A 16,078-nucleotide genomic window follows, 5' to 3' on the forward strand; every position below is an offset into this window, starting at 1 on the left:
TGAGGGACTTTGTTTGCGTGGATTTTGGGCAATGGTTCAGGATACCTTTTACTTTTCAGTAATTTCTTCCTTGTTTACTTTCACTGCAGAATTTCAACAGACGTCTGCTACAGGAGGCAGCCATGGAGTCTGGTGAAGTCCTTCATCCAGAAGAACTCCTGGAGCGGACTAGAAGACTTCTTCAAGCACTTAGGTCTCTATTCCGTTTTGTCATGCAGTAGATCAGGAGAAATAGCAGTGGGATGAATGGGAGACGGGAGGCAGCCTGATGGAATGTGGGAGAGGATGTGGTGAGTTAGCGGGTACACCTCAGCACAGCGTGGACGGTCACTCTGTCTCGGTCAGGTTGTGCCACCACAAACATGGGAAATGTGGAAGGAGCACGGGAGGAATTTCCTGGCACCAGAGGAAGTAGTTTTAAGGGGAAATCATTCTGGAAGCACGCAAGCTTCTCGGGTACTGACCGTGACCTGCCTCTCTGCAGGGACAATCTGTTTCTCTTTACTCTGCCCTCCTCTCCCGAAAGGGTTAAGTTCCGTGGAGCACCACCTCCACAGAGATCAGGTACTGTTACCCACCTCTCACCTACAGAGCCTTAAGTCGGTGAGCATCACTAACCAGAGGTGCAGGCCTGCCCCCAACTTCCAGAAACCCTCCCCTCTGTTTTCCCCTCTTCACCTCCTTTTGTTTTCCCTCATTCCTCGCCCCTCACCCCTTTCTCTTTCCCCTCCCCCACCCCTCACGACCTCCCTCTGGCTCCCCACCTCCTTCCCTTTACCCCGTGGTCTACTGTCAGATTTTCTTCTCTAGCCCTTCGCCTCTTCCACCTCTCACCTCCCAGCTTCTCACATCACCCCCCCTCCACCCAACTACCTTCCCCTCACCTGAACTCACCTGTCACCTGCCAGCCTGTGCTCCTCCCCTCCCCCCCCCACCTTTTTATTGCAGCTTCTGCCCTCTTCCTTTCCTGTCCCGATGAAGGGTCTCGCCCTGAAATATCGACTGTTCGTTTCCCTCTATAGACGCTGCCTGAGCTGCTGTGTGTGTGGCTCCAGGCTGGATTAGTTGCTGTTGAACCAGCCAGTTAGAGTGAGCTGGGAGCCTTTTGCCTACGGGACATTAGAAGGCAATCTAATCCTCACGTGGTTTAGTAACTCCTGTGGTGGTGTGTGTCTGTGCAAATGAGCTTGGATTTGGTGGCCTCTATTGTCCGAAGCTTCATTAAGCTCACTGACTGAAGGCCATCGGTGAGATGGTGGGCAGGCAGACCTAATCTCAGTGAGGTGTGGATTCCATGTCAGAATCAGGTTCATTATCACCGACACGTCGTGAAATGTGTTGTTTTGTGGCAGTACAGTGCAAGACATAAAGACATAAAATTACTATGTTACAAAATTAAATAAATAATGCAAAAAAGGAATAACGAGGTAGTGTTCATGGGTTTGTGGACCGTTCAGAAATCTGATGGCGGAGGGGAAGAAGCTGTTTCCTGAATCGTTGAGTGTGGGTCTTCAGGCTCCTGTCCCTCCTCCCCAGTGGTAGTAGCGAGAAGAGGGCATGTCCCGGGTGGTGAGGGTCCTTAGTGATTGATGCCGCCTTCTTGAGGCACCGCCTCTTGAAGATGTCCTCGATGGTGGGGAGGGCTGTGCCCGTGATGGAGCTGGCTGAGTCTACAACCCTCTACAGCATCTTGCAATCCTGTGCATTGGAGCCTCCATACCAGGCGGTGATGCAACCAGTCAGAATGTTCTCCACCGTACATCTGTAGTCATTTGCAAGAGTCTTTGGTGACCTACAAATTTATCCCTGTCAGGAGAAGAGAGTAAAGAAAACAGATCGTCCCTGCAGAGAGGCAGGTCGTGGTCACTACCCCTCGAGAAGCCTGCTCACTTCCAGAATGATTTCCCCTTGAAGTTACTTCCTCTGGTACCAGGAAATTCCTCCCGTGCTCCTTCCACATTTCCCCATGTTTGTCGTGGAACAATGTGGCTGAGACAGGGTGACCATCCATGCTGTGCTGAGGTGTACCCGCTAACTCACCACATCCTCTCCTCTGTTCCACCAGGCTGCCTCACAGCCTGCCCCCCCCCCCAACCCCCCCCCCATCCAGTCCACGCCACCCAGCTCGAAACAGGAAACCGCCAGCTTCCCCCATCCCACACGGGAGTCTGTCATCTTGCGGTGATGAAAATTAAGTCGTTGAGTTTATTGTCACAAGTCCATGTGTGCACAGGTGCAATGAGAAACTTGCAGCAGCATCACAGGCACAAAGCATCAGATAAGCAGCATTCACAAGAAAACCATAAACTAAACATAAATTATACCCCACTTTTACAAGAACATAATTAGAACAAAACAAAACAAAGTCCCTTTTAGTGCAAAGTGATCATAGTGTTGCTAAACTGTAGTGATTAGGGTTGTGCCGGTTGGTTCAAGAACCAAATGGTTGAAGGGAAGTCACTGTTCCTGAACCTGGTGGTGTGGGACTTCAGGCTTCTGTACCTCCTGCCCGATGGTAGTTGCGAGAAGAGGGCATGGCCTGGATGGTGGGGATCTTTGATGATGGGTGTTGCTACTTGATAGAGGTGTACAAGATGATAAGAACATAGATCGAGTGGACAGTCAGAGGCTTTCTCCAAGGGCGACAATGGATAACACGAGGGGACATAATTTTAAGGTGATTGGAGGAAGGTATAAGGGGACTGTCAGAGGTAAGTTTCCACACAGAGCGGTGGGTGCGTGGAACACACTGCCTGCAGAGGTTGTGGGGGCAGATACATTAGGGACGTTAAGAAACTTAGATAGACACATGAATGATAGAGAAATGGGGAGCTATGTGGGAGGGAAGGGTTAGATGGATCTTAGAGCAGGATAAAATGTCAGCACAACATTGTGGGCCGAAGGGCCTGTACTGTGCTGTAGTGTTCTATGTTGCCTTCTTGAGGCAGTGACTCCTATAGATACTACTAATGGTGGGGAGGGATGTGCCCGTGATGTATTGGGCTAAGTCCACTACTCTCTGCAGCTTCTTGCATTCCTGTGCTTTGGATTGCTGTAGCAGAACATGATGCAATCAGATAGGATACATTCAATAGTACATCTGTAGGAGTTTGTTAGAGTGTTTGGTAACAGGCTGAACCTCCTAAGAAAGTAAAGACGCTGGCGCACTTTCCTTCTGATTGCCTCTGTGTGCTGGGCCCAGGACATACGAGAGAACTTCACCTCTGTGCCTTCTCTTCACAGAATCTGACCTGTTGACCGAGGAGGCTTTACACAACCCCATCACTGCTGACCCAGGTCAGCCTGGCCTTCGGCGACGGCGCCGAGGTTTCCATCGGGGGCTTGCCGACCAGTTCAGCAGCTTATCTCCCAACCTGGATGGTAATATGAGGGAAGGCAACACAGGTAGTGCACTGGTAACCTGGACCTTGTTGTATGTGGTCAGGTTGTGGCAAAGCTGACTGGCATTTTACCTTAAATTTCAACGTGAGGAGTGGACGGGTCTATCAAGGCAAGAGTCACGGTTATTAGGGTCAGGGTAAGGGTTACTAGGGTTGGGATTATGATTGGGTTTTGGTTACTAGGGTTGGGGTCAGGATTGGGAGTTAGGTTCTTTGGATTGGGGAGACTAGGGTCAGGATTAGGGTTATTAGAGTCAGGGTCAGAGTTATTGGTGTTTGATTCAGGGTTGGGATTATTTTGGTTGAGGTTATGGTTATTAGGGCTCATGGTTAGGATTGGGGTTATTAGGGTTGGGGTCAGGGCTAGGATTGGGATCAGGGTTACGGTTGTGGTTCTTGGGGCTGGGGTTACTAGAGTCAGGGTTATTGGGGCTGAACTCACTAAAGGTACACAGAGGCTGTCAGATGCACACAAAATGTGGGCCACCTGTGTGCAGGGAGATGGTGGAGGGGCCAGTGACCAGATCTCACCACCAGGACGTTCCGGAGCAGGCTGTGTATGTCCAGTGTGTGTCACAATGTTGTCTGCCTCGGTTGAATGGAGAATAAGGAAGTGCAGTGGTGCTGACCCGCAGATCCATAATCAGTCGCTCCTGGGCTCCAGCATTGCGTGTGTGGAGTTTGCTCACTCTCCCCCTCATGGTGTAGGTTTCCCTTGAGGGCTCCTGTGTCCTCCCAGATCCCAGACACGTGCTGGTACACCGCATGGCCACCGTAAACTCCCCCTGGCATTGGGTGGTGAGAGGATCAGGGCATGTCAGAGAGAATTGCTTCCAGGAATGAGGAATGGGATTGTTGGGATTACTCAGGGAGCCGGTCTTGGCACAATGGACAGGATGGCAGGGAGGTAGTGGGAATCTTGCTATCTCAAGCTGCCTGTCCAAGACCCCAAGTTGGGGATGCCCTCTGACTGCTCCTCTCAACTCCTGGCTTTGAAGACTCATCTGTGGAGCTACATTTCGGAGGGGTTATAGTGACAGGGACCCCTTACCTGGATGTGGAGGTTTGCAACATCGGTAGATTTATGTTTTAAAACTCCAGTTGTTGAGCATAACGAATAACGCCCCATTAATAACAAGACATGTCCTTAACCGTGTAAATTGGCTCAAAGCCAAGATGACTACTGGTTGTTACCTGGAGACTGACCTCTCTGACCTCGCATTCTATCACCAGCTAACTCAACATTCTGAAGTGTTCATTTTCTGACCCTCCCCAGTTGCTGCCTGGCCTGCTGAGTATTTTCACCTCTTCTGTTTTTCTTTCATTTTTCTGACGTCTGCATGTCTGCATTTTTAAGTGGACATTGTGTTTACAAATGTATAGAAATCCTGCATCTTGCTGGCATTGGTCTCCAGTAGACCTTGAGCAGACGGCAGAAATTTGGGCTGGACCCAAAAGATGTTGGGTTGGGTGCAGGAGGTGCCCACTTTATGTGGGGAATGTACGTGCATACCTCCTACGCTGAAGCCAACATCTGCTCGAAGCATTTGTCCTGAGGTAGTGACCCTCCCTTGCGGCTGGTGGTAATGCATGTTTGTGGGCCTCGTTCCTTAACGTGATTTTGCAGAGGTAACCATTATGGACACGCCTGGTCAAGGAAACATTAGGAAATGCTCCCCAATGCTCTTGGGTCTGCAGACTGGAAGCTGTAATCTATCCCTGCTCTCCTGCACCTCCACACAGGGATGGTTTGGACCGCGGTCACACTGGGGGTGAGGTTTCCTGACCTTCTCCAAGTGTTAGTATTATTTCCCTTCCTGTTGCAGATGAAGGAAATAATTTGGAAAATAAACCAGCAAAGCGGAATTGGAAGCTGCCGAAGCTTGTGCTGACCATGAGTGCTATGTAAGTACCTTCTGAAAGACTTGTCTACACATCTGCAGGAGCCGCATAAAGGTAGCTGAAAGCCACAGACCTAACTGATAATTGTCGATGATAAGCTATGATTATGTGGCAGCTTTAACACCAAAGCACTTCATAGGGAAGTTGTAAAACAAATTGTTGTTGAGTTGTTTGAGAGATAGATTGGGTATGATGACCAAAAGTTTGGTCAAATGGGAGCATCTTAAATATGAGGGACTGGGGCGGTTTAGAGGGGGAATTCCAGGGGTTGGGGTCTGGCGGATTGGAGGCACACCACTGATGCTGGGGTAAGTAAATCATCACTGGGTTATCTTTGATCCTGAGGGACTGCCTGTGAAGGAAGGATTAAACTGTTGACCCTTACCTCGGTCAACTGACTTGGGTTTGGTGACTGACCACACATCCTAATTAATCCAAACTACTGGCAACTTTATTGTATTAACTTATCAAATATCCACGCAATTCCTGAATTCTATACTCACCCAAACTACTTCTCTCATTTACACTGAAATAGGGGATCTCCCATGGGCCAAAGGACTGATCCTTCTCCCTGTCCCAGGCACGGGGGTCTTCCTTGCGATAGTTGTTCATTTGTCTCCTGAGTTCTCGCAGCTCCACCTCCAAAAACTTTCATAACTATTCCCTTATCAGTTCCGCACTCCTTTGATCCTGTTGGGCTCTGATTCATTGGGCCATCCTGTGTGAACCCCTCACCGGCGCTGGCCCGAGGCTACAGGTGGGACCCCTCCCCGCGTACCTCCCATGTCATTCCTTTGCTTTTTTGCTGAATCAGGCTATTTCACACCAATTACAGCCAGTTCAAGTCAGACCCTGGGCTCAGGCTGCTACACACCGGCTACTCCTCTTGTAAGCCCCTGTTGATTCTTCTGCCTCAGAGCATCCCACAAATCGCTTCTTGTTCAGAAATGATCTCTGAGCAGGTTATCGGTGGGGCTTTCGTTGTGTCCACTTTCAGTTTCTTCAGTCCAGGAAGAGTTGATTCAGAAAAAAACAGCCTCCCTTCTTCCACCGCCTGGAGAGAACGAAGACATTTATTTTGTCCACCGTCCGCTGTCCTTGACTTGTTCCAACTCATTGTTCCACAGAATTTTTTTTAAATTCTTCAGGCCACCAAAATTCTGGCTCAAGCAGGAAGCCGGAGGGTAAGGGTATAGATCGCAGGGGGTGCAGGGAAAGGAGGCACAAGACTACGGAGGGAAATTGACAATGATCCAGTTTACAGGGGTGACTGGTAAACCAGACTGCAGGGTACAACTGGGGCAACAGAGTGTTGGGAGGGTGTTAGAGGAACAGAGGGCCTCAGACGCTGGAATCTTAATTTTAAAAAAAACCCGATGATGCTGGAGGAGCTCAGCAGGCCAGGCAGCATCCGTGGAGAAAAGCAGGTGGTCAACGTTTCGGGTCAGGACCCTTCTTTGGGACTGAAGATAGGAAAAGGGGAAGCCCAATATATAGGAGGGAAAAGCAGAGCAGTGATAGGTGGACAAGAGGGGAGGTGGGGTGGGCACAGGGTGGTGATAGGTAGATGCAGGTAAGAGACAGTGATGGGCAGGTGTGGGGGAGGAGGGGAGAGCAGATCCACCAGGGGATGGGTCAAGGGTGAGGAGAGAGAGGGAAAAAGAGGTGGGGGTGGGGAAAGAGGCCAGGAATGGGAAGAAGAGGAGAAGCATGGTGGGAGGGGTGGGGATTACCTAAAGTGGGAGAATTCAATGTTCATGCTGTCAGGCTGCACGGTTCCCAGACGGAGAGCATTAAAGGAAAGAGCAAGGTTGACATGGGCAGGTGGAAGGAGGCACTCATGCTGACGACGTGGATGGGAGAGATCCCTTAACGCGGGATCAGAAGTGATGCCGACATTGTGGACCATCAGGGTCGGTTTCAGTTAGTTCCAGGGAGACGGATGGAGACTCCCTGAGGCACCCAGTACAAAACACCCGGCAGATCTTCGACACAACGTATTCCTCATCCTTGAAGGAACTTCTTCAGGAATTTGCGCACATTCCTCCAACTCTTCATTGATCTTAAATTAGTCCTGGGCTCATCTGTACTGCTGGCTGTACAGTGCTGGCTGATACCACCAGCGAGGCTTACGTGTGAAGTATGCTGTTTACCATTTTGGAGGTGAGGTGTGTGTGTATTAAGCTTACATTAAAGACAAAATTGTGCTTAGAAACTTCGGGGAGAGTTAAGGATGAGAGGTGGAACGGGGTGTTGAAGTTGTTTTTTGTGTTACACGGTTTGTTACATTTAATGCTGGTTTTCTGTGAGGTGCAGTTCAATCGCTTTTCACCAACATCGGGTGTTTTGGGTGACACCAACTGATTCAATGTTCTTGTGTTTCAGCCTGGTTATCCTAGCTGCCTTAAATTTGGGTCTGTTTTTTAAACTTCTGGATGTAGAAGATATGGCCCAGAAGGTCCATTTGTCGAACAGGTTGAGGATGTCTGAAAAACTGAGTGTCAGGTAGGTGGTGCTCCTGACACACACAACAGGGACATTGGAGGTGAGCTTCAGTGAATGATTCAGCCCCAAGGCCCAGCGTGGCCCTCATTCTCCAGGTGGTTTTAAGAAAAGGCATTCACACTGGCTCTTAAACCCCCCCCCACTCTTTGGGGTCTGTCACCACCCCCACTCTCGGGGGGTCTATCCCACCAGACAGGTGGCCACCTTTTGCCCTTCATTACTTTGGATCACTACATCAGGGGTGGTGCTCACCAAGGGTCAGGCCAATTACACTGCCAGTTCTGAACACTTAATGTCATGGATGAGGGTCACAGAACCACTGACGTACAGCACAGAATCAGGCTCTTCATCCCATCGAGTCCGAACTGACCATTTACACTAATCCTACATTAATCCCCGTTGGGTTGTTTTCTGTGGAGCGGTGGAGGCTGAGGGGAGACCTGATAGAGGTTTATAAGATTATGAGAAGGATACATAGAGGAGATCAGCCAGTATCTTTCTCCCAGGGTCAAAATTTTCTAATACCAGGGGCAGGCATTTAGGGTGAGGGGGGAAAGTCCAAAGGAGATGTGTGGGGCAAGTTTTTTTACACAGAGAGTGGTGGGTGCCTGGAATGTGCTGCTAGGGGTGGGAGTGGAGGCAGATATTATAGAGGTTCTTAGATAGGCACATGAATGTGCAGAGAATGGAGGGATATGGACCATATAAATATTGCACAATGTTGTGGGCCGAAGGGCTGAACAGTTCTATCCCACATCCCATTTTGCTCTCCCCACACTCACATCAGCTCTCCCCAGATCCCACCTCTCACCTACACACTGGGGGCGATATGCAACAATTAACCTACCGTCCACCCTTTGTGGGGCTATGGGAGGAAACCGGAGCACCCGGGGGAAACCCATGTGGTCACAGGGAGAACGTGCAAACTCCACACAGACAGAGCCCAAGTTCAGGATTGAACCTGGGTCTCTGGGGCTGGGAGGCAGTTGCTGTGCCAGATCCAGGAAAATTAGTCACCTGTCCTGAGTACAAGAAATGTTTTTTATTTCCCCTAAGTGTCACATCAGTTCATTAAATGCAGGTGCAAAGGTTTGTTTGTACGAAAAATGATGTGGCAAAACAGAGTTTCTTCTGTTATGGGTTATGGGAGGCATTGCAAAATAGTTTGAAGTAGTTTGTAAATTTCTTCTTTACATATATTTAAAAATCTTATTATAAATAGCCCCTGTTGCAACATTAGGATGTCCCATAGCTAAGCACTGCTAAAGGACAGTCAGTGTTGTAGTTTAGGAAGCAGCAGCCATTTGTGAACTGCAAGTCTCCAGCAAGAAGCAATAGATAGTTACCGGGTAGACACAAAATTCTGCAGGTGCTGGAATCTGGAGCAATACACAACAAGTGCTGGAGGAACTCAACAGGTCAGGCAGCATCTATGGAGGGAAATAAACAGTCAATGTTTCGGGCTGAGACCCTGTCTGACCTGCTGAGTTCCTCCAGCACTTTTTGGATAGTTACCAGGTAAACTGTCAGCTTCAGTGGGCTGGCTGGTAAATATTGCACAGGACCCGGGTTATCTTCTAACAGGGACATGCAATCTTTTGTCTACACTTAGGGGAGCAGAAGGGATCTTGGTTTACTGGCACTCCCAACAGTGTAGCACTCCCTCTGTGGCACAGAAAGTTCAACCCAGAATACGCATGTAAGGAGGATGATTCAGACGCTAGTGAGGCACACTCGACATTTCTGAAATGATTTGTAATTCCACCCAGCAGACAGGATTGTCCGTCAGCCTGCGCTTGGTACAAGAAATGAACGTGGCCAGGTCCCATATTACCTCCATTTCCAACACCAGTAAGGTCTACATGTCACAATGTTGATGACTGGACCCTGAGGAAGGAAAGCTCTTCATCACAGGATGCTTATCGGAGGGAGCAGCTGGACCAAGTCCAATTGCAGACATGTAACTGGTGACGTGTCAGTCACCGATTACTGACATGTCACTAGTTAAAGGAATACAGTTAAACCTGCCTTCACCAGCAGGTCCCGATTGGCTTGTCTGTGTTTGGGGGAGTTTTCCAATATAGACTAGAAAGGACACCTCTACTAGCAAAGACCTTGTAGAGCAAGGAGGCCCTCATCTGTCTGTACTTAAGTCACCAACAAACAATAAGTATGACATCTCCTGAGGGCTGGGCTCAAGCACTAAGAAGCAAGTCCATACAGGATACAATGTAATGCCATGTGGTGTGTCCTGCTGATTAAAGTCCAGACTGACACCTCCTGTGTTTCACCGAGGTCCCATTGTTTCCCTGTCCTTCACAGTTTGGATCAGGAGACGATAGAACAAGAAACAAAACACAAGAGTTCCGCTCAACTTCAGCAGCTGCGTGCAGTGATCAATAACTCCATTGTACTGCTGGAACAGGTACATTGTGGAGCAGTTCTGGGCACCCAGTCTGTACATTATTCCTGAGGTGGTCTGTGGCTGCTCCAGAATCAAATAATCTGCATGTTCTCAAGGTTCAAGATTCCTTTTATTATTTAGAATTTAAACTAACAACTTGGCTCAGGGTGTTGAACTGTATCAATTATGGATTCTTGAGAGCTGACAACGATTGCACCTTGAATTCGCGTGCCTCTTCAATCCCTACCTCTGTGACCTCCTCCAGCCCTGAAACCCTCTGAGCATCAAAATCCCAGACATAGAGTCATACATCGCGGAAACAGGCCCTTCGGCCCAACTCGTCCATACCGACTGTTGCCCAGTGAGCTGGTCCCATCTGCCCGTGTTTGGCCAATAGCCCTATAAACCTCTCCTCTCCATGGACTTCACACCCTTTGTGTGAAGAAGCTGCCCCTGATGTCCCTTTTAAATCTCTCACCTCTGATTTTAAACCTCTGCCCTCTTGTTTTTAATGCTTCCTCCCTGGGGAAAAAGACTGGGTGCCTTCACCCTGTCTATGCCCCTCATGATCTTGTACACCTCTATCAGGTCACCCCTCAATCTCCTACACTTGAGGGAATAAGTCCTAGTCTACACAACCTCTCCTTGTAACTCAGGCCCCCAAGTCCAGGCAACATCCTGGTAAATCTTTTCTACACTTTCTAGTTTAATAACGTCTTTCCTGTAGCAAGATGACCAAAGCTGTACACAGTACTCCAAGTGCAGCCTCACCAACGTCTTATACAATGCAACATAACTTCCCAACCCCTACACTCAGTGCCCTGACTGAGGAAGGCCAGCGTACCAAATGCCACCTTCACCACCCAGTCTACCTGGGATGCACGATTTCAGAGCTTCACTTCTGGAGGCCAAACCTCCGCTCGCTCATTCCCTTCTCCAATGTCTCCACTCCTTCAACGTGCCTTAAAACCTACTTTTGGGCCAACAGGTCCAACTATGTGTGTCAGTGATACTCCCTCTGCTCATGCTCCCGTGTAGCCCCTTGAGGCACTCCACTACTCCTGAGGTCCCAGGAGTGTCACGGCTACTGCGCTGTCGGCAGGGAGCTGCTGGGAATTTAAGGAGATGGCAGGGAAGGGTGAGCCCATTGAGACTAATGGGGCTTGGGTCTTTGCTCAATTTTCATCCACCTTGTTTTATTTCACATTCACGAGCTGAGTTTATCCAGAGTAATGTGGCTTTGGTGGATTTGATTACAAATTCAACAATGTGCAAAGGAACAGAGCTTGCTGGGCCATGTTCATGCCGCCACTTCCCCCTTCTCCTGCCATTAACCTGCAGCCTGGAGGGTGGGTTACCATTAAAGCCCATCTGAGACTCTGTGGAACAGTGTTAACACTGCCACATAAACTATTGCTGACTACATGTAGACTGTCCCATAGGTGTTGGGCAGAGTGCTGGAGATGGGTGTGTAGCAGAAAATGGTGATGCACGGTCTTAACTTGTAACGAGTGCAATTGTCCATAGAATGGTTGTGGTAAACTGAGAGCATGAGGTGTGGATGTTCTGGAGAAGTACTCATCTTTTCAACTTCAATCATCTCTCTCAATCTGCAGCTGAAAAGTTCACTTGTAGCTATTCAGAAGCGTTTTGAACTCCACAATCAGACCGTGAAGTGTGCAAGTGGAATCTGAACAAACTATTCAGCAGTGAAAACAGAACTAAAGTACTTGTTTATATGGTGCCTTTCCCACCGAGGACAACCCAGAAAAGATGATGCACTTATGCCTAGTTGCAAATCAAACCTGCAACCTCTGACTCAGGTTAGTGTGCTTCCAATTTGGAAAGCTGATATCCAACTATACAAAGCACACATATTCTGCGTTAAATGTAAATTCTACTGAGCCACAACTAACTTACAACTGTAATGAATGCTAGGTAAATTTTCTAGATTTTAATTGATTTAATAATCAGTGCTTCGATATTCAATTGTTGCACTTCAATATCAATGTCGGCTGTACTTCACAGCAACTTTAATTTCCACCTTTTAATAATTCCAAGGCTTGTTTGGCTATGGATATTTCTAAACATCACTACATCATTTTCTAGGTGAAGCTTGTACATAATTGAAATTAATTAATTTAATTGCTGATTAAGTTGGATTAAATCCAATGCAATTATGGAAGAGAATCTAGATTTTTTTAAAACGGTAGATTTTGATGCATATTATCTAACAGAAAATGTCCTTAAAACTTGAAATTTTTTTTATATATATATATAATGATAAGACGTAGCATTAATCGGGGCAATTTGTCATACTGTTTACACTTTTGTAAAATACAGTTATTGCCCCTGTGTTTGAATGGACCTGTAATGATTTCTAATGATGTTTGAGCATTTGTTCTGCCATTTCCTGCTGCAGTTTTTTTCCTTTGCTGAGCAGGTAGCAGGAGGAATTCAACACTTGATCACTCTAGTGCCTGTGGGAATGGTAAACATGATCAAGGGCTTCTTGGCCATTACAATGATCAATAATTTTAACCCTTAGTAGTTTAAAGTCATGAAAGCTCACTATGTTCAGAACACTACCTGTAATGGAAGAATAAAGTTAAGGATTTTTCAAGTAACTTGATTTCATTATGTTGGGGTGCAATAGAACATAGAACAGTACAACACAGTCCAGGCCCTTGGGCCCACGATGTTGTGCCAAACTATATAAACCTACTCCATGATCAATCTAACCCTTCTCTCCTACACAACACATAACCCCCCATTTTTCTTACATCCATGTGTCTATCTAAGAATCTCTCAAATGTTCCTATTGTATCAGCCTCTACTACCACCACCCCCAGCAGTGCGTTCCAGGCACCCACCACTGTGTGTGTGTGTAATAATTTAAAAAAAAAACAACCTTCCTCCACTTGCCTTAAATGGATGTCTTCTGGTATTGGCCATTGCTGCCCTGGGGAAGAGGTGCTGGCTCTCCACTCTGTCTTTGCCTCTCATAATCTTACACACCTCTATCAAGTCACCTGTCATCCTCCATTGCTCCAAAGAGAAAAGCCCCAGCTCACTCAACCTTTCCTCATAAGACCTGCTCTCTAACCCAGGCAGCATCCTGGTAAATCTCAGGATGCATTAGGGTTAGGGCAATTGTCTTACAAGGGAGGGAACGTGCACTTGAGGAAAGAACATGGTTTGAACTTAAACAAATCACTAACCACTTGAATCAGATCAAAGGAAAGCTAATCCTCAATGTGTGTAATGTACGGGACAAGGAAACAGACCAGAATTAAAGTTCAAAGATCTTGACAATTTTATAATCATGGTTCACCTCTCGTTACCTGGAATAGTAATCACTGCTAATCGAAACGGAAGACAATAAAATAAATCACAGCTAATGATCCCTGCCTGCCCTTCTGATGGGAAAGTCACCATGGATCCCCACCCAACTTAACGTTCAGAGCTGGGAACACAATAAATCTAATCAGAGCTACCTCCATGTATTTGTGATGATTCATACAGCTGTGTCACTTTATAATCTGGTCTAAAACTAAAGGGCATGGGTTTAATGTGGGAGGGGAAAGAGTTAAAGGGGATACGAGGGGCAACTTCTTCCACAGAGACTGTTGGATATATGGAATGAGCTGCCAAAGGAAGTGGTAGAGGCCAGGACGATTAATGCTTGAAAGACATTTGGACAGGTTCATGGGTACAAAAAGTTTAAAGGCCCAAACGAAAAGGCATATGGGGCTAGCTGAGGAATGTACCTTAGTTGGCATGGGTGGGTTGCACCAAAGGGCATGTAACCATGCAGTATTACTCAGCTCCACCTTTGTCCTGTGAGTTTACACCTTCCTCCTCTCCCCAGGAGAGAAATGAAAGGGAAAATGCTGTCATTGGGCAAGGGGCTGAGGGAGTACATGGCAAGGAGGATGGTAGTAGATGGGAACAATAGGATGGACAGTGTGTGGAAAGATAACATTGCATTAGAACTAGAAAATAATGCATCACATAGTTAAAATGAAGGCAAAAGTTGGAAGAGAAGGTGAAGCGGGAACAAAGCAGGAGGCAGGGGGCCGGTCTGTTGTTAAATAAAAGAATGGGGAGAGAAGAAACTGAAACCAGTAGGTGTAGGGGTGGGAAACCTCAGGATCAGCACAGCACTGGAACCGAGGGGTAGGGGTGGGGGTTTCACTGTTTGGGTGGAAGGTGCTGTGGTTCACATCGGGCAACACAAACTCCTGTTACAACAGAGAAGGTGGGCACCTGGTGAAGGTACATTGCAGCTCTTTCTGCAGCCTGGAACTTTCCCCTCTGACCACCTAACCACTTGCAGAAGGAAATGGTTAACAGAATCTGCTTCCAGTGTGCACCATGTGTCACACGTAAACCTTTACCCCAATATTGCCCCAGTTCCTGCTATCAGTCAACTTAAATCCATGCCCCACACGTCTGGCAGGGGAAGGAGTTTATGTACTAGGTGAATTCCAAACAGGCTAGGGATCAATTGGTCTCCTGCTCTTGTTGAGGAGACCCAGGACTGCAGCTGCTGGAGGAACTCAGTGGGTCGGGCAGCATCTGTGGAGGGAAATGGACAGTCGATGTTTCGGGTTGAGATTCTTCATCTGGGCTGAGAGAGAGGGGAAGTGGCCAGTGTAAAGAGGTGAGGGGAAGGGGTGAAGCAAGAGCTGGCAGGTGACAAGTGGAGGTGACAGAGGGCTGCAGATGGTGGGATCTCATAGGAGAGGAAGGTGGAGCCTGGAACCAAGTGGGGGTGGGGGGGGGGGGGGAGGTGGGGACCAGTGCAAGGAGGGGGAAAGAAACTGTGATGGGGAGAACTGGGTAGATGAGGAGGAGAGAGGAGACAGAGGGGTAGAAGGTTACCTGAAATCAGAGAATTCAATCAACTAGTCACTTGAATCAGTTTGAAGTAAAACATTACACACATCATATTGAGGATAACCTGTAATGCACTGGACAAGGGAACAGACTAGAAATTTGCATCAAGATCTTTCAAAGTACCTTTTCTTTGCACACTTGCTGCCTGACTCAAGGAGTTTGAGCTAAAACCTCAGACTTCTATCATGATTTGCTTTACCTCCAACCTCCTGCACATGCACTTAGAACTGTTTTATACCACAGCTTCTGGTGAAACCAACACTGGACTCAGTTTCCCTCGACACTGCCTTAATGAGCAGTGCCTGCATTTACTTCGATTTGCACAACTATAAATATCTAGTCAAAACTGAGCGTTGGGCAACGGAAGAACACCTGAAATAGCACAAACTGCCAGGAACACTCAGCAGGTCAGGCAGCATCTGCAGAGAGAGAACAGTTAACGTTTCGGCTCCGAGATCCTTCATACAGACCTGCTGACTCTTCCCAGCATTTTCTGTCTTTATAGTCGTGACAACTTTGAACTCAACCCGTGGTGCATTAATGAACAAATGAGTTCTGTTTTCTTCAGAGTTCTCAAAGTCTCTTTTCCCAACATTTGAAAGGAATTAACCTTGTTCACTTAGTCTGACTGGAGCAGTACAACTTAGCAGGACGGTTACCTGGACATTTATTCCAACACACGTCCTTGAATGCAGTTCATCTGATCAGACCCAGGGTTTCAAAACAGAAGATTGGTATTGGTCTATTATTGTCACTTGTACTGAGGCAGTGAAAAGCTTGTCTTACAAACCAATCGTACAGATCAATTCATTACACAGTGCAGTTACACTCGATCAGCCCAGTAGCAGCCTCAGCAGGTGTACAGATCGAGCACTGGTTCACAGGTTAGTTGTATCAGCAGGATGAACTGATCAAGTAATACGAGATCCTGTCCTTAAATGACAGTCTGACTTCTCAAAAATCC

The 16,078-nt window shown here is 47.6% G+C and overlaps 1 protein-coding gene across 2 annotated transcripts in view; it reads left to right on the forward strand.

The window, feature by feature from the left end:
• The window catches only part of gramd1c (GRAM domain containing 1c), a 40,605-nt gene extending 24,538 nt beyond the window's left edge, over window positions 1–16,067 (forward strand). For both annotated transcript variants that reach the window (XM_052026267.1, XM_052026266.1), the window contains exons 8-13: window positions 90–193; window positions 3,244–3,405; window positions 5,228–5,306; window positions 7,689–7,808; window positions 10,131–10,233; window positions 11,829–16,067. In XM_052026267.1, coding sequence (XP_051882227.1) covers window positions 90–193; window positions 3,244–3,405; window positions 5,228–5,306; window positions 7,689–7,808; window positions 10,131–10,233; window positions 11,829–11,906 — 646 coding nt within the window. In that variant the 3' untranslated portion in view covers window positions 11,907–16,067. The remainder of the gene's footprint in view (window positions 1–89; window positions 194–3,243; window positions 3,406–5,227; window positions 5,307–7,688; window positions 7,809–10,130; window positions 10,234–11,828) is intronic.
• Window positions 16,068–16,078: the final 11 nt, after the last annotated feature.

Source organism: Pristis pectinata, chromosome 11, assembly GCF_009764475.1.
Source record: "Pristis pectinata isolate sPriPec2 chromosome 11, sPriPec2.1.pri, whole genome shotgun sequence".
Lineage (NCBI taxonomy): Eukaryota > Metazoa > Chordata > Chondrichthyes > Rhinopristiformes > Pristidae > Pristis > Pristis pectinata.